This window comes from Stegostoma tigrinum, chromosome 47 (genome assembly GCF_030684315.1).
Source record: "Stegostoma tigrinum isolate sSteTig4 chromosome 47, sSteTig4.hap1, whole genome shotgun sequence".
Taxonomy (NCBI): domain Eukaryota; kingdom Metazoa; phylum Chordata; class Chondrichthyes; order Orectolobiformes; family Stegostomatidae; genus Stegostoma; species Stegostoma tigrinum.
The window spans coordinates 4,931,251-4,948,108 of record NC_081400.1 but is presented as its reverse complement, the minus strand read 5'-3'; the positions used below and the strand labels follow the sequence as shown (position 1 = coordinate 4,948,108).

Genomic DNA, 16,858 nt, shown 5'->3' with positions numbered 1-16,858 from the left:
AATTGCCCAGAGGGCAGTTGAGAGTCAACCACATTGCTGTGGGCCTGGAGTCACGTGTAGGCCAGGTCGGTTAAGGATAGCAGTTTCCTTCCCCTGAAGGGCTACAGTGAACCAGATGGGTTTTTCTGACAATCGACAATGGATTCATGGTCATCATTAGATTCTTAATTCCAGATGTGGAGTTTGCACGTTCTCCCCGTGTCTGTGTGGGTTTCCTCCAGGTTCTCCAGTTTCCTCCCACAGTCCAAGGATGTGCAGGCTAGGTGGATCGGCCATGCTAAATTGCCCGTAGTGTTCAGGGGTGTGTGGGTTATAGGGGAATGGGTCTGGGTGGGTTGCTTCAAAGGGTAGTGTGGTCTTGTTGGGCCAAAGGGCCTGTTTCCACACTGTAGGGAATCTAACCTAATATTTCATTGAATTCAAATTCCACCATCTGCCATGGCAGGATTTGAACCCTGGTCCCCAGAAAGTTACCCGGGTCTCTGGGGTTAATAGCACTTAATACCACTAGGCCATCACCTCCCCGTCTGAAAGAATAAAGATGGGTACACAGTGTAGGTTGACCAATGACTTCAGCAGCAGTAAAGGCATGGGAGACCAGGAGCCCCACAATGCACCTTGCCGAGATGGACGGGTAAGTTACTAAATGTTCCCATCGCAGGTGGGCAGGGGGGAGCTGCCGATTTCGGGCAGGGAACGAGCACGGGCCAGGGCCAGACTAATGCTGAAATCTCCCCACGGTCGACGTGCCAGCCTCAAACTCTCAGCTCCTCTTGGCATCTCCTACTATCTGAGAGTAAGAGGGCGGGCAACATCAGGAGTGGGGCAGGAAAGGGGGGAAAACAGAAGGGGAGAGGATGGCAGAGGAGGACCCCCACTGCAACCAAACCCTGCCCCAACCCTCATCCCAAGGTCAGGGCTGGTGCAGAGACGTGGGAGCAGACGGTGAGCCAGATGCTGGGGCTCCAACCACCACTGACCTGATAGAGCCCTTGATCTTGTACAGCAGGGTACTTGGCTCTGTGTTGACACTGTCCGAATCAGCCACTGTCACAGTTGTTCGGTTTGGAATCTCCGATAGAGGCACCTCCTCCTCCATTGCATCTAGTCTCTAGGAGAGAAAAAACACAGGAAGAACATCACTGAGAGACAGCGCGAGCGAGAGAGACGGACAGACAGACAGAGAGAAGTGGGGGGGAAGAGAGAGTGCACCAAGTCTATCTACCACATGACACATCTGCAGTCACAACCCACAGTGAAAAAGTGCACACACACTTTATTCCAAAGTTAAAGATTTAATTAAAAATCGCTCGAAGGTCCCAATTTGCCCATTTCTGACAGACTTTGGATAGGGGCATGAATGAAAAGGGTTTAGGAGGTACCTGGGCCAAATGCTGGTAAATGGGGCTAGATTGGTTTAGCAAATCAGGTCTGCACGGACAAGCTGCGCCAAAGGGTCTGTTTCCATTCTGAATTGCTTGGGTTAAAACAGAATCACAAGCCACCATTCATTACAAATAACTTTATTCTAACCACAGGTCTATAAGAATAACTCACAACTTATAACTCTATTTATTCAAACTCAAACCCTCTTTTAGACCCCGACACACAGATGCAGACAGACAGTCAGAAATACACGGGCGTTACGGGGGTGAGGAATAAATTCCAGGGAATCACAGCTCAATAGGAATAAGATTCAAGGAGGTGACTTGTTACTTGTTCCCAGTTCTCCCACAGAGGAGGGACAGAGAAAGACAAGCTGTATTTTAGGAGTCTAGAGGATTTCTTCTGTTGTTGTACATTCACACATGTGCACATACACTGTCCAGGAGCCAAATCAGAAAGCTGCTGGCAGGCAGCAGTGTAAACACAACTCACAATGAGTTCCAGGAGCTTGCTGTGAAACTGCAACACCACAGTTTCCTTGGTTTAAACCAGAATCCTTTTCTCATTTTGCTCCACAGTCCAACAGTAAAGAAAACTAACAATTTGTGGTTTTCTGTACAGCAGCAGAACATCCTACTTGCAAAGGGAAAACATCTGTTTCTGTTTCTCTCCCTTGCTCGGGTGGAGAATCCTGAGCAGCTAGCTATTCTCCCTCACCTCTCCTCTCCTCTGTGAGCTGCTCTCTCTCAGGAAATCCTGCTCATTTTGAAGATAATACTTATACAATTAATGCCAGGGTCCTAGTAGTGTTGTAGAACAGAGGGGCTTAAGGGTTTGGGTACATAACTGTTTGAGGTTTGTGTCACATATAGACAAGGGGGGATTAAGGCGGCATTTGGCATGCTTGACTTCAGACCTTTGAGAATAGGAGTTGGGGACATCACATTGAGGTTGTACAGAACATTGGTGGGGCCTCTTCTGGAGCACTGCGTCCAGTTCTGGTCAGCCCATTATATTTTTAAGCTGGAGAGGGTTCAGAAGAGTTTTACCGGGACTTTGCCAGGTATGGAGAGTCTGAGTTACAAGGAGAGGCTGGATAGGCTGAGACTTTTTTTACCGCACCATCGGAGGTTGAGAGGTGACCTGAAAAGGCTGATAAAATCATGAGGGATATAGATGGGGTTAATGGCAGGTGCCATTACCCCAGAATGAGGAGTTTCAAGACTAGGGGGCACATTTTTAACTTGAGGAGACAGATTTGAAAAGGACATAAGAGGTAATTTTTTTTTGAACAATGGGTGGAATGAACTTCCTGAGGAAGTGGTGGATATGTGCACAGTTACAACGTATAAAAGACTTTTGGATAAGTACATGAAAAGGTAAGGTTTGGAGGGATATGGCCCAGCAGCAGGCAGGTGGAACTAGTCGAGTTCGGGATTATGGTTGGCACGGACTGGTTGGACCGAAGGGTCTGTTTCTGTGCCATATGACTCTGTAAGAACATAAGAAATATGAGCATGAGAAAACCCTATCGCAGCCCCTCAAGCCTGCCCCAGCCATTCAATAGCATCACGGGTGATCCAGCCTAGGCCTCACTCCCCTGTAAGCTCATTGCACTCAACTCCCCATTATTTCAACACTCTATTTAACCTCCTCAATAAATACTGAGTGGTCACGCCTCCTCGAGTTTCTCAGGTTGCAAGGTCCAGACACTGAATCCCTCCAAGAAAAGAAATTCTTTGGTATGCCAGCTTTAAAATGGGTGCCGATTTATTCTGTAACTAAACTCTCCTAGTTCAAGACTTCCACACACCAGAGGGCAAAAACTCCTCAGCACTGTTACCCCTCATTAAAGCCAACTGATGGAAATTCAGTCCCTCGTTTTCCAAACAGGTCACAAACCTGACGATTTTAAAATTAGGAGCAGCACGGTGCCTCAGTAGTGGGTGTTGCTACCTCACGGCACCAAGGGACCCCGGTTCAATTCCAGTCTCGGTGACTGTCTCTGTGAATTAGCTGTGCTAAATTGTCCCGTAGTGCCCAGGGATGTGCGGGTTAGGGTGGATTGGCCGTGCTAAATTGTCCCGTAGTGCCCAGGGATGTGCGGGTTAGGGTGGATTGGCCGTGCTAAATTGTCCCGTAGTGCCCAGGGATGTGTGGGTTAGGGTGGATTGGCCGTGCTAAATTGTCCCGTAGTGCCCAGGGATGTGTGGGTTAGGGTGGATTGGCTGTGCTAAATTGTCCCGTAGTGCCCAGGGATGTGTGGGTTAGGGTGGATTGGCCGTGCTAAATTGTCCCGTAGTGCCCAGGGATGTGTGGGTTAGGGTGGATTGGCTGTGCTAAATTGTCCCGTAGTGCCCAGGGATGTGCGGGATAGGGGGGATTGGCCGTGCTAAATTGTCCCGTAGTGCCCAGGGATGAGCGGGTTAGGGTGGGATTGGCCGTGCTAAATTGTCCCGTAGTGCCCAGGGATGTGCGGGTTAGGGTGGAATGGCCGTGCTAAATTGTCCCGTAGTGCCCAGGGGTGTGCGGGTTAGGGTGGATTGGCTGTGCTAAATTGTCCCGTAGTGCCCAGGGATGTGCGGGTTAGGGTGGATTGGCCGTGCTAAATTGTCCCGTAGTGCCCAGGGATGTGCGGGTTAGGGTGGGATTGGCCGTGCTAAATTGTCACGTAGTACCCAGGGATGTGCGGGTTAGGGTGGATTGGCCGTGCTAAATTGTCCCATAGTGCCCAGGGACGTGCGGGTTAGGGTGGATTGGCCATGCTAAATTGTCCCGTAGTGCCCAGGGATGTGCAGGTTAGGGTGGATTGGCTGTGCTAAATTGTCCTGTAGTGCCCAGGGATGTGCGGGTTAGGGTGGATTGGCCGTGCTAAATTGTCCTATAGTGCCCAGGGATGTGCGGGTTAGGGTGGATTGGCCGTGCTAAATTGTCCCGTAGTGCCCAGGGATGTGCGGGTTAGGGTGGATTGGCCGGGCTAAATTGTCCCGTAGTGCCCAGGGATGTGCGGGTTAGGGTGGATTGGCCGTGCTAAATTGTCCCGTGGTGCCCAGGGATGTGCGGGTTAGGGTGGATTGGCCGTGCTAAATTGTCCTATAGTGCCCAGGGATGTGCGGGTTAGGGTGGGATTGGCCATGCTAAATTGCCCCATAGTGCCCAGGGATGTGCAGGTTAGGGTGGGATTGGCTGTGCTAAATTGTCCCGTAGTGCCCAGGGATGTGCGGGTTAGGGTGGATTGGCCGTGCTAAATTGTCCCGTAGTGCCCGGGGATGGGCGGATTAGGGTGGATTGGCCGTGCTAAATTGTCCCGTAGTGCCCAGGGATGTGCGGGTTAGGGTGGATTGGCCGTGCTAAATTGTCCTGTAGTGCCCAGGGATGTGCGGGTTAGGTTGGATTGGCCGTGCTAAATTGTCACGTAGTGCCCAGGGATGTGCGGGTTAGGGTGGATTGGCCGTGCTAAATTGTCCCGTAGTGCCCAGGGACGTGTGGGTTAGGGTGGATTGGCCCAGCTAAATTGTCCCGTAGTGCCCAGGGATGTGCGGGTTAGGGTGGATTGGCTGTGCTAAATTGTCCTGTAGTGCCCAGGGATGTGCGGGTTAGGGTGGATTGGCCGTGCTAAATTGTCCTATAGTGCCCAGGGATGTGCGGGTTAGGGTGGATTGGCCGTGCTAAATTGTCCCGTAGTGCCCAGGGATGTGCGGGTTAGGGTGGATTGGCCGGGCTAAATTGTCCCGTAGTGCCCAGGGATGTGCGGGTTAGGGTGGATTGGCCGTGCTAAATTGTCCCGTGGTGCCCAGGGATGTGCGGGTTAGGGTGGATTGGCCGTGCTAAATTGTCCTATAGTGCCCAGGGATGTGCGGGTTAGGGTGGATTGGCCGTGCTAAATTGTCCTATAGTGCCCAGGGATGTGCGGGTTAGGGTGGATTGGCCGTGCTAAATTGTCCCGTAGTGCCCAGGGATGTGCGGGTTAGGGTGGATTGGCCGGGCTAAATTGTCCCGTAGTGCCCAGGGATGTGCGGGTTAGGGTGGATTGGCCGTGCTAAATTGTCCCGTGGTGCCCAGGGATGTGCGGGTTAGGGTGGATTGGCCGTGCTAAATTGTCCTATAGTGCCCAGGGATGTGCGGGTTAGGGTGGGATTGGCCATGCTAAATTGCCCCATAGTGCCCAGGGATGTGCAGGTTAGGGTGGGATTGGCTGTGCTAAATTGTCCCGTAGTGCCCAGGGATGTGCGGGTTAGGGTGGATTGGCCGTGCTAAATTGTCCTATAGTGCCCAGGGATGTGCGGGTTAGGGTGGATTGGCCGTGCTAAATTGTCCCGTAGTGCCCAGGGATGTGCGGGTTAGGGTGGATTGGCCGTGCTAAATTGTCCCGTAGTGCCCAGGGATGTGCGGGTTAGGGTGGATTGGCCATGCTAAATTGTCCCGTAGTGCCCGGGGATGGGCGGATTAGGGTGGATTGGCCGTGCTAAATTGTCCCGTAGTGCCCAGGGATGTGCGGGTTAGGGTGGATTGGCCGTGCTAAATTGTCCTGTAGTGCCCAGGGATGTGCGGGTTAGGTTGGATTGGCCGTGCTAAATTGTCACGTAGTGCCCAGGGATGTGCGGGTTAGGGTGGATTGGCCGTGCTAAATTGTCCCGTAGTGCCCAGGGACGTGTGGGTTAGGGTGGATTGGCCCTGCTAAATTGTCCCGTAGTGCCCAGGGATGTGCGGGTTAGGGTGGATTGGCTGTGCTAAATTGTCCTGTAGTGCCCAGGGATGTGCGGGTTAGGGTGGATTGGCCGTGCTAAATTGTCCTATAGTGCCCAGGGATGTGCGGGTTAGGGTGGATTGGACGTGCTAAATTGTCCCGTAGTGCCCAGGGATGTGCGGGTTAGGGTGGATTGGCCGGGCTAAATTGTCCCGTAGTGCCCAGGGATGTGCGGGTTAGGGTGGATTGGCCGTGCTAAATTGTCCCGTGGGGCCCAGGGATGTGCGGGTTAGGGTGGATTGGCCGTGCTAAATTGTCCTATAGTGCCCAGGGATGTGCGGGTTAGGGTGGATTGGCCGTGCTAAATTGTCCCGTAGTGCCCAGGGATGTGCGGGTTAGGGTGGATTGGCCGTGCTAAATTGTCCCGTAGTGCCCGGGGATGGGCGGATTAGGGTGGATTGGCCGTGTTAAATTGTCCCGTAGTGCCCAGGGATGTGCGGGTTCGGGTGGATTGGCCGTGCTAAATTGTCCCGTAGTGCCCAGGGATGTGCGGGTTAGGGTGGATTGGCCGTGCTAAATTGTCCCGTCGTGCCCAGGGATGTGCGGGTTAGGGTGGATTGGCTGTGCTAAATTGTCCCGTAGTGCCCAGGGATGTGCGGGTTAGGGTGGATTGGCTGTGCTAAATTGTCTCGTAGTGCCCAGGGATGTGCGGGTTAGGTTGGATTGGCCGTGCTAAATTGTCCCGTAGTGCCCAGGGATGTGCGGGTTAGGGTGGATTGGCCGTGCTAAATTGTCACGTAGTGCCCAGGGATGTGCGGGTTAGGGTGGATTGGCCGTGCTAAATTGTCCCGTAGTGCCCAGGGATGTGCGGGTTAGGGTGGATTGGCTGTGCTAAATTGTCCCGTAGTGCCCAGGGATGTGCAGGTTACGGTGGATTGGCTGTGCTAAATTGTCCCGCAGTGCCCAGGGATGTGCGGGTTAGGTTGGATTGGCCGTGCTAAATTGACCCGTAGTGCCCAGGGATGTGCAGGTTCGGGGGGGATTGGCTGTGCTAAATTGTCCCGTAGTGCCCAGGGATGTGCGGGTTAGGGTGGATTGGCCGTGCTAAATTGTCCCGTAGTGCCCAGGGATGTGCAGGTTAGGGTGGGATTGGCTGTGCTAAATTGTCCCGTAGTGCCCAGGGATGTGCGGGTTAGGGTGGATTGGCCGTGCTAAATTGTCCTATAGTGCCCAGGGATGTGTGGGTTCGGGTGGGATTGGCCGTGCTAAATTGTCCCGTAGTGCCCAGGGATGTGCGGGTTAGGGTGGATTGGCCATGCTAAATTGTCCCGTAGTGCCCAGGGATGTGCGGGTTAGGGTGGACTGGCCGTGCTAAATTGTCCCGTAGTGCCCTGGGATGTGTGGGTTAGGGTGGATTGGCCGTGCTAAATTGTCCCGTAGTGCCCAGGGATGTGCGGGTTAGGGTGGATTGGCCGTGCTAAACTGTCCCGTAGTGCCCAGGGATGTGCGGGTTAGGGTGGATTGGCCTTGCTAAATTGTCCCGCAGTGCCCAGGGATGTGCGGGTTAGGGTGGATTGGCCGTGCTAAATTGTCCCGTAGTGCCCAGGGATGTGCGGGTTAGGGTGGATTGGCCGTGCTAAATTGTCCTGTAGTGCCCAGGGATGTGCGGGTTAGGGTGGATTGGCCGTGCTAAATTGTCCTATAGTGCCCAGGGATGTGCGGGTTAGGGTGGATTGGCCGTGCTAAATTGTCCCGTAGTGCCCAGGGATGTGCGGGTTAGGGTGGATTGGCCGGGCTAAATTGTCCCGTAGTGCCCAGGGATGTGCGGGTTCGGGTGGATTGGCCGTGCTAAATTGTCCCGTGGTGCCCAGGGATGTGCGGGTTAGGGTGGATTGGCCATGCTAAATTGTCCTATAGTGCCCAGGGATGTGCGGGTTAGGGTGGGATTGGCCATGCTAAATTGCCCCATAGTGCCCAGGGATGTGCAGGTTAGGGTGGGATTGGCTGTGCTAAATTGTCCCGTAGTATCCAGGGATGTGCGGGTTAGGGTGGATTGGCCGTGCTAAATTGTCCTATAGTGCCCAGGGATGTGCGGGTTAGGGTGGATTGGCTGTGCTAAATTGTCCTATAGTGCCCAGGGATGTGCGGGTTAGGGTGGATTGGCCGTGCTAAATTGTCCTGTAGTGCCCAGGGATGTGCGGGTTAGGGTGGACTGGCCGTGCTAAATTGTCCTATAGTGCCCAGGGATGTGCGGGTTAGGGTGGATTGGCCGTGCTAAATTGTCCCGTAGTGCCCAGGGATGTGCGGGTTAGGGTGGGTTGGCCGTGCTAAATTGACCCGTAGTGCCCAGGGATGTGCAGGTTAGGGTGGGATTGGCTGTGCTAAATTGTCCCGTAGTGCCCAGGGATGTGCGGGTTAGGGTGGATTGGCCGTGCTAAATTGTCCCGTAGTGCCCAGGGATGTGCAGGTTAGGGTGGGATTGGCTGTGCTAAATTGTCCCGTAGTGCCCAGGGATGTGCGGGTTAGGGTGGATTGGCCGTGCTAAATTGTCCTATAGTGCCCAGGGATGTGCGGGTTAGGGTGGATTGGCCGTGCTAAATTGTCCCGCAGTGCCCAGGGATGTGCGGGTTAGGGTGGATTGGCCGTGCTAAATTGCCCCGTAGTGCCCAGGGATGTGTGGGTTCGGGTGGGATTGGCCGTGCTAAATTGTCCCGTAGTGCCCAGGGATGTGCGGGTTAGGGTGGATTGGCCATGCTAAATTGTCCCGTAGTGCCCAGGGATGTGTGGGTTAGGGTGGATTGGCCGTGCTAAATTGTCCCGTAGTGCCCAGGGATGTGTGGGTTCGGGTGGATTGGCCGTGCTAAATTGTCCTATAGTGCCCAGGGATGTGCGGGTTAGGGTGGACTGGCCATGCTAAATTGTCCCGTAGTGCCCTGGGATGTGTGGGTTAGGGTGGATTGGCCGTGCTAAATTGTCCTATAGTGCCCAGGGATGTGCGGGTTAGGGTGGATTGGCCGTGCTAAACTGTCCCGTAGTGCCCAGGGATGTGTGGGTTAGGGTGGATTGGCCGTGCTAAATTGTCCCGCAGTGCCCAGGGATGTGCGGGTTAGGGTGGATTGGCCGTGCTAAATTGCCCCGTAGTGCCCAGGGATGTGTGGGTTCGGGTGGGATTGGCCGTGCTAAATTGTCCCGTAGTGCCCAGGGATGTGCGGGTTAGGGTGGATTGGCCATGCTAAATTGTCCCGTAGTGCCCAGGGATGTGCAGGTTAGGGTGGATTGGCCGTGCTAAATTGTCCTATAGTGCCCAGGGATGTGCGGGTTAGGGTGGATTGGCCGTGCTAAATTGTCCCGTAGTGCCCAGGGATGTGCGGGTTAGGGTGGGTTGGCCATGCTAAATTGTCCCGTAGTGCCCAGGGATGTGTGGGTTCGGGTGGATTGGCCGTGCTAAATTGTCCCGTAGTGCCCAGGGATGTGCGGGTTAGGGTGGACTGGCCGTGCTAAATTGTCCCGTAGTGCCCTGGGATGTGTGGGTTAGGGTGGATTGGCCGTGCTAAATTGTCCCGTAGTGCCCAGGGATGTGCGGGTTAGGGTGGATTGGCCGTGCTAAACTGTCCCGTAGTGCCCAGGGATGTGTGGGTTAGGGTGGATTGGCCATGCTAAATTGTCCCGCAGTGCCCAGGGATGTGCGGGTTAGGGTGGATTGGCCGTGCTAAATTGCCCCGTAGTGCCCAGGGATGTGTGGGTTCGGGTGGGATTGGCCGCGCTAAATTGTCCCGTAGTGCCCAGGGATGTGCGGGTTAGGGTGGATTGGCCGTGCTAAATTGTCCCGTAGTGCCCAGGGATGTGCGGGTTAGGGTGCATTGGCCGTGCTAAATTGTCCCGTAGTGCCCAGGGATGTGCGGGTTAGGGTGGACTGGCCGTGCTAAATTGTCCCGTAGTGCCCAGGGATGTGCGGGTTAGGGTGCATTGGCCGTGCTAAATTGTCCCGTAGTGCCCAGGGATGTGCGGGTTAGGGTGCATTGGCCGTGCTAAATTGTCCCGTAGTGCCCAGGGATGTGCGGGTTAGGGTGCATTGGCCGTGGTAAATTGTCCCGTAGTGCCCAGGGATGTGCGGGTTAGGGTGCATTGGCCGTGCTAAATTGTCCCGTAGTGCCCAGGGATGTGCGGGTTAGGGTGGGTTGGCCGTGCTAAATTGTCCCGTCGTGCCCAGGGATGTGCGGGTTAGGGTGGATTGGCCGTGCTAAATTGTCCCGTAGTGCCCAGGGATGTGCGGGTTAGGGTGCATTGGCCGTGGTAAATTGTCCCGTAGTGCCCAGGGATGTGCGGGTTAGGGTGCATTGGCCGTGCTAAATTGTCCCGTAGTGCCCAGGGATGTGCGGGTTAGGGTGGGTTGGCCGTGCTAAATTGTCCCGTAGTGCCCAGGGATGTGCGGGTTAGGGTGGATTGGCCGTGCTAAATTGTCCCGTAGTGCCCAGGGATGTGCGGGTTAGGGTGGATTGGCCGGGCTAAATTGTCCCGTAGTGCCCAGGGATGTGCGGGTTCGGGTGGATTGGCCGTGCTAAATTGTCCCGTGGTGCCCAGGGATGTGCGGGTTAGGGTGGATTGGCCATGCTAAATTGTCCTATAGTGCCCAGGGATGTGCGGGTTAGGGTGGGATTGGCCATGCTAAATTGCCCCATAGTGCCCAGGGATGTGCAGGTTAGGGTGGGATTGGCTGTGCTAAATTGTCCCGTAGTATCCAGGGATGTGCGGGTTAGGGTGGATTGGCCGTGCTAAATTGTCCTATAGTGCCCAGGGATGTGCGGGTTAGGGTGGATTGGCTGTGCTAAATTGTCCTATAGTGCCCAGGGATGTGCGGGTTAGGGTGGATTGGCCGTGCTAAATTGTCCTGTAGTGCCCAGGGATGTGCGGGTTAGGGTGGACTGGCCGTGCTAAATTGTCCTATAGTGCCCAGGGATGTGCGGGTTAGGGTGGATTGGCCGTGCTAAATTGTCCCGTAGTGCCCAGGGATGTGCGGGTTAGGGTGGGTTGGCCGTGCTAAATTGACCCGTAGTGCCCAGGGATGTGCAGGTTAGGGTGGGATTGGCTGTGCTAAATTGTCCCGTAGTGCCCAGGGATGTGCGGGTTAGGGTGGATTGGCCGTGCTAAATTGTCCCGTAGTGCCCAGGGATGTGCAGGTTAGGGTGGGATTGGCTGTGCTAAATTGTCCCGTAGTGCCCAGGGATGTGCGGGTTAGGGTGGATTGGCCGTGCTAAATTGTCCTATAGTGCCCAGGGATGTGCGGGTTAGGGTGGATTGGCCGTGCTAAATTGTCCCGCAGTGCCCAGGGATGTGCGGGTTAGGGTGGATTGGCCGTGCTAAATTGCCCCGTAGTGCCCAGGGATGTGTGGGTTCGGGTGGGATTGGCCGTGCTAAATTGTCCCGTAGTGCCCAGGGATGTGCGGGTTAGGGTGGATTGGCCATGCTAAATTGTCCCGTAGTGCCCAGGGATGTGTGGGTTAGGGTGGATTGGCCGTGCTAAATTGTCCCGTAGTGCCCAGGGATGTGTGGGTTCGGGTGGATTGGCCGTGCTAAATTGTCCTATAGTGCCCAGGGATGTGCGGGTTAGGGTGGACTGGCCATGCTAAATTGTCCCGTAGTGCCCTGGGATGTGTGGGTTAGGGTGGATTGGCCGTGCTAAATTGTCCTATAGTGCCCAGGGATGTGCGGGTTAGGGTGGATTGGCCGTGCTAAACTGTCCCGTAGTGCCCAGGGATGTGTGGGTTAGGGTGGATTGGCCGTGCTAAATTGTCCCGCAGTGCCCAGGGATGTGCGGGTTAGGGTGGATTGGCCGTGCTAAATTGCCCCGTAGTGCCCAGGGATGTGTGGGTTCGGGTGGGATTGGCCGTGCTAAATTGTCCCGTAGTGCCCAGGGATGTGCGGGTTAGGGTGGATTGGCCATGCTAAATTGTCCCGTAGTGCCCAGGGATGTGCAGGTTAGGGTGGATTGGCCGTGCTAAATTGTCCTATAGTGCCCAGGGATGTGCGGGTTAGGGTGGATTGGCCGTGCTAAATTGTCCCGTAGTGCCCAGGGATGTGCGGGTTAGGGTGGGTTGGCCATGCTAAATTGTCCCGTAGTGCCCAGGGATGTGTGGGTTCGGGTGGATTGGCCGTGCTAAATTGTCCCGTAGTGCCCAGGGATGTGCGGGTTAGGGTGGACTGGCCGTGCTAAATTGTCCCGTAGTGCCCTGGGATGTGTGGGTTAGGGTGGATTGGCCGTGCTAAATTGTCCCGTAGTGCCCAGGGATGTGCGGGTTAGGGTGGATTGGCCGTGCTAAACTGTCCCGTAGTGCCCAGGGATGTGTGGGTTAGGGTGGATTGGCCATGCTAAATTGTCCCGCAGTGCCCAGGGATGTGCGGGTTAGGGTGGATTGGCCGTGCTAAATTGCCCCGTAGTGCCCAGGGATGTGTGGGTTCGGGTGGGATTGGCCGCGCTAAATTGTCCCGTAGTGCCCAGGGATGTGCGGGTTAGGGTGGATTGGCCGTGCTAAATTGTCCCGTAGTGCCCAGGGATGTGCGGGTTAGGGTGCATTGGCCGTGCTAAATTGTCCCGTAGTGCCCAGGGATGTGCGGGTTAGGGTGGACTGGCCGTGCTAAATTGTCCCGTAGTGCCCAGGGATGTGCGGGTTAGGGTGCATTGGCCGTGCTAAATTGTCCCGTAGTGCCCAGGGATGTGCGGGTTAGGGTGCATTGGCCGTGCTAAATTGTCCCGTAGTGCCCAGGGATGTGCGGGTTAGGGTGCATTGGCCGTGGTAAATTGTCCCGTAGTGCCCAGGGATGTGCGGGTTAGGGTGCATTGGCCGTGCTAAATTGTCCCGTAGTGCCCAGGGATGTGCGGGTTAGGGTGGGTTGGCCGTGCTAAATTGTCCCGTAGTGCCCAGGGATGTGCGGGTTAGGGTGGATTGGCCGTGCTAAATTGTCCCGTAGTGCCCAGGGATGTGCGGGTTAGGGTGGATTGGCCGTGCTAAATTGTCCCATAGTGCCCAGGGATGTGCGGGTTAGGGTGGATTGGCTGTGCTAAATTGTCCTATAGTGCCCAGGGATGTGCAGGTTAGGGTGGGTTGGCCGTGCTAAATTGTCCGATAGTGCCCAGGGATGTGCGGGTTAGGGTGGATTGGCCATGCTAAATTGTCCAGGAGTGCCCAGGGATGTGCGGGTTAGGGTGGGTTGGCCGTGCTAACTTGTCTCGTAGTGCCCAGGGATGTGCGGGTTAGGGTGGGTTGGCCGTGCTAACTTGTCTCGTAGTGCCCAGGGATGTGCGGGTTAGGGTGGATTGGCCGTGCTAAATTGTCCCGTAGTGCCCAGGGATGTGCGGGTTAGGGGGCATTGTCCGTGCTAAATTGTCCCGTAGTGCCCAGGGATGTGCGGGTTAGGATGGGTTGGCCGTGCTAAATTGTCTCATAGTGCCCAGGGATGTGCTGGTTAGGGTGGATTGGCCGTGCTAAATTGTCCAGGAGTGCCCAGGGATGTGCGGGTTAGGGTGGGTTGGCCGTGCTAACTTGTCTCGTAGTGACCAGGGATGTGCGGGTTAGGGTGGGTTGGCCGTGCTAACTTGTCTCGTAGTGCCCAGGGATGTGCGGGTTAGGGTGGATTGGCCGTGCTAAATTGTCCCATAGTGCCCAGGGATGTGTGGGTTAGGGTGGGTTGGCCGTGTTAAATTGTCCCATAGTGCCCAGGGATGTGTGGGTTAGGGTGGATTGGCCGTGCTAAATTGTCCCGTAGTGCCCAGGGATGTGCGGGTCAGGGTGGGTTGGCCGTGCTAAATTGTCCCGTAGTGCCCAGGGATGTGCGGGTTAGGGTGGATTGGCCGTGCTAAATTGCCCCGCAGTGCCCAGGGATGTGCAGGTTAGGGTGGATTGGCCGTGCTAAATTGTCCCGTCGTGCCCAAGGAAGTGCGGGTTGGGGTAGATTGGCCATGCTAAATTGTCCCGTAGTGCCCAGGGATGTGTGGGTTAGGGTGGATTGGCTGTGCTAAATTGCCCCGTAGTGCCCAGGCCTGTGCAGGTTAAGGTGGATTGTCTGTGCTAAACTGTCCCATAGTGCCCAGGGATGTGCAGGTTAGGGTGGATTGGCCATGCTGAATTGTCCCGTAGTGCCCAGGCATGTGTGGGTTGGGGTGCATTGGGCATGCTAAATTGCCCCGTAGTGCCCAGGGATGTGCGGGTTAGGGTGGGTTGGCCATGCTAACCTGTCCCGTAGTGCCCAGGGATGTGCCGGTTAGGATGGATTGGCCGTGCTAAATTGTCCCATAGTGCCCAGGGATGTGCGGGTTAGGGTGGATTGGCCGTGCTAAATTGTCTCATCGTGCCCAGGGATGTGCTGGTTAGGGTGGATTGGCCGTGCTAAATTGTCCGATAGTGCCCAGGGATGTGCGGGTTCGGGTGCATTGGCCGTGCTAAATTGTCCCGTAGTGCCCAGGGATGTGCGGGTTTGGGTGGGTTGGCCGTGCTAACTTGTCTCGTAGTGCCCAGGGATGTGCGGGTTAGGGTGGGTTGGCCGTGCTAACTTGTCTCGTAGTGCCCAGGGATGTGCGGGTTAGAGTGGATTGGCCGTGCTAAATTGTCCCGTAGTGCCCAGGGATGTGCGGGTTAGGGGGCATTGTCCGTGCTAAATTGTCCCGTAGTGCCCAGGGATGTGCGGGTTAGGATGGGTTGGCCGTGCTAAATTGTCTCATCGTGCCCAGGGATGTGCTGGTTAGGGTGGATTGGCCGTGCTAAATTGTCCAGGAGTGCCCAGGGATATGCGGGTTAGGGTGGGTTGGCCGTGCTAACTTGTCTCGTAGTGCCCAGGGATGTGCGGGTTAGGGTGGGTTGGCCGTGCTAAATGGTCCCATAGTGCCCAGGGATGTGTGGGTTAGGGTGGGTTGGCCGTGTTAAATTGTCCCATAGTGCCCAGGGATGTGTGGGTTAGGGTGGATTGGCCGTGCTAAATTGTCCCGTAGTGCCCAGGGATGTGCGGGTCAGGGTGGGTTGGCCGTGCTAAATTGTCCCGTAGTGCCCAGGGATGTGCGGGTTAGGGTGGATTGGCCGTGCTAAATTGCCCCCTAGTGCCCAGGGATGTGCAGGTTAGGGTGGATTGGCCTTGCTAAATTGTCCCGTAGTGCCCAAGGAAGTGCGGGTTGGGGTAGATTGGCCATGCTAAATTGCCCCGTAGTGCCCAGGCCTGTGCAGGTTAAGGTGGATTGTCTGTGCTAAACTGTCCCATCGTGCCCAGGGATGTGCAGGTTAGGGTGGATTGGCCATGCTGAATTGTCCCGTAGTGCCCAGGCACGTGTGGGTTGGGGTGCATTGGGCATGCTAAATTGCCCCGTAGTGCCCAGGGATGTGCGGGTTAGGGTGGGTTGGCCGTGCTAACTTGTCTCGTAGTGCCCAGGGATGTGCGGGTTAGGGTGGATTGGCCGTGCTAAATTGTCCCGTAGTGCCCAGGGATGTGCGGGTTAGGGGGCATTGTCCGTGCTAAATTGTCCCGTAGTGCCCAGGGATGTGCTGGTTAGGGTGGATTGGCCGTGCTAAATTGTCCAGGAGTGCCCAGGGATGTGCCGGTTCGGATGGATTGGCCGTGCTAAATTGTCCCGTCGTGTTCAGGCTATTCATAGTATTTTAGTATCTCTACAAGTGTAGAAAAAAACGATTCTTTGAGGAGCACCCCCCTCAATCTTTCCCTGTAACTCTACATTTCCCATGGCTAATCCCCCAAATGGGTGTGGAGGTTGGGTGGTTTAACGGAGGGAAATGCAGAGCTATAGGGAATGGGTAATGGGCGGGAAGCTGTTCACATGATTGGTATGGACTTGATGGACTAAATTGCCTCCTTCTCTCATGATTCATTTTGATGGAAATGCGCGTAGAATTAGCCTGCCTTACAAAAGGCACTTTGAAAAGTTAAATAAGTTACAACTTGAGACATCTGATGACAGGGAACAAACTTCAGGGTTTGATGTGGTTCTCACTGCACAGCATGAGCAACTCCTTCCCTTCAGGAAGCTTTGCCTTCTGACATACCTGCCCCCTCTCCAAGCTGTTCCACACTCAGGAGCTAATAGCATTGCTGTCCCCTCCACCAGCATCCAGCCCCCTGCGCCTCCTCCCTCACCCCCACCACTGTCACCACCTCCAGCCTCCAGGCCCCTGCGCCTCCTCCCTCCCCCCACCGCTGTCACTGCCTCCAGCCCCCTGCGCCTACTCCCTTCGCTGTCCCCTCCTCCAGCCTCCTGCGCCTACTCTCTCCGCCCCCACCGCTGTCACCACCTCCAGCCTCCAGCGCCTCCTCCCTCTGCCCCCACCGCTGTCACCTCCTCCAGCCCTCTGCACCCCCTCCCTCCCCATCGCTGTCACCTCCTCCAGCCCCCTGCACCCCCTCCCTCCGTTTCCTACCTCTGTAACCTTCTACAACCCTCCATATCTCACGGTGGCTACTGTGACTGTGTGCCATGCCTACTGCTGTTTGCAGGAGTCTGCTGTGCACAAACTGGCTTCATCAGCTGTGAAATGCTGTGTGTCCTGGCGGTACAGGCTGTCTGACCCTTCCAAAGCACTGTCCCAACAAACAACACCCACCAACATTTACACAGCACGTTGCTGAGCGGGACCATAACTGGAGAGCAAGAGTCACATCCTAACCGGGCCGGCCCCAGTGAGCTAAGAGTTAAGGTACTGGTCTCCTACGCCAAGGATTCTGGGTTCAAGTCTTGTCTGGGGTGAGTTGAATTCTGTCCTGAAACACTGTTAGTTTTAAGGACGTCACAGT

The 16,858-nt window shown here is 55.5% G+C and overlaps 1 protein-coding gene across 1 annotated transcript in view; it reads right to left on the bottom strand.

The window, feature by feature from the left end:
- The window catches only part of rfx5 (regulatory factor X, 5), a 39,316-nt gene that overhangs the window by 15,593 nt on the left and 6,865 nt on the right, over positions 1-16,858 (bottom strand). Inside the window, 1 exon segment of the mRNA XM_059642946.1 lies at positions 981-1,111. Coding sequence (XP_059498929.1) covers positions 981-1,111 — 131 coding nt within the window.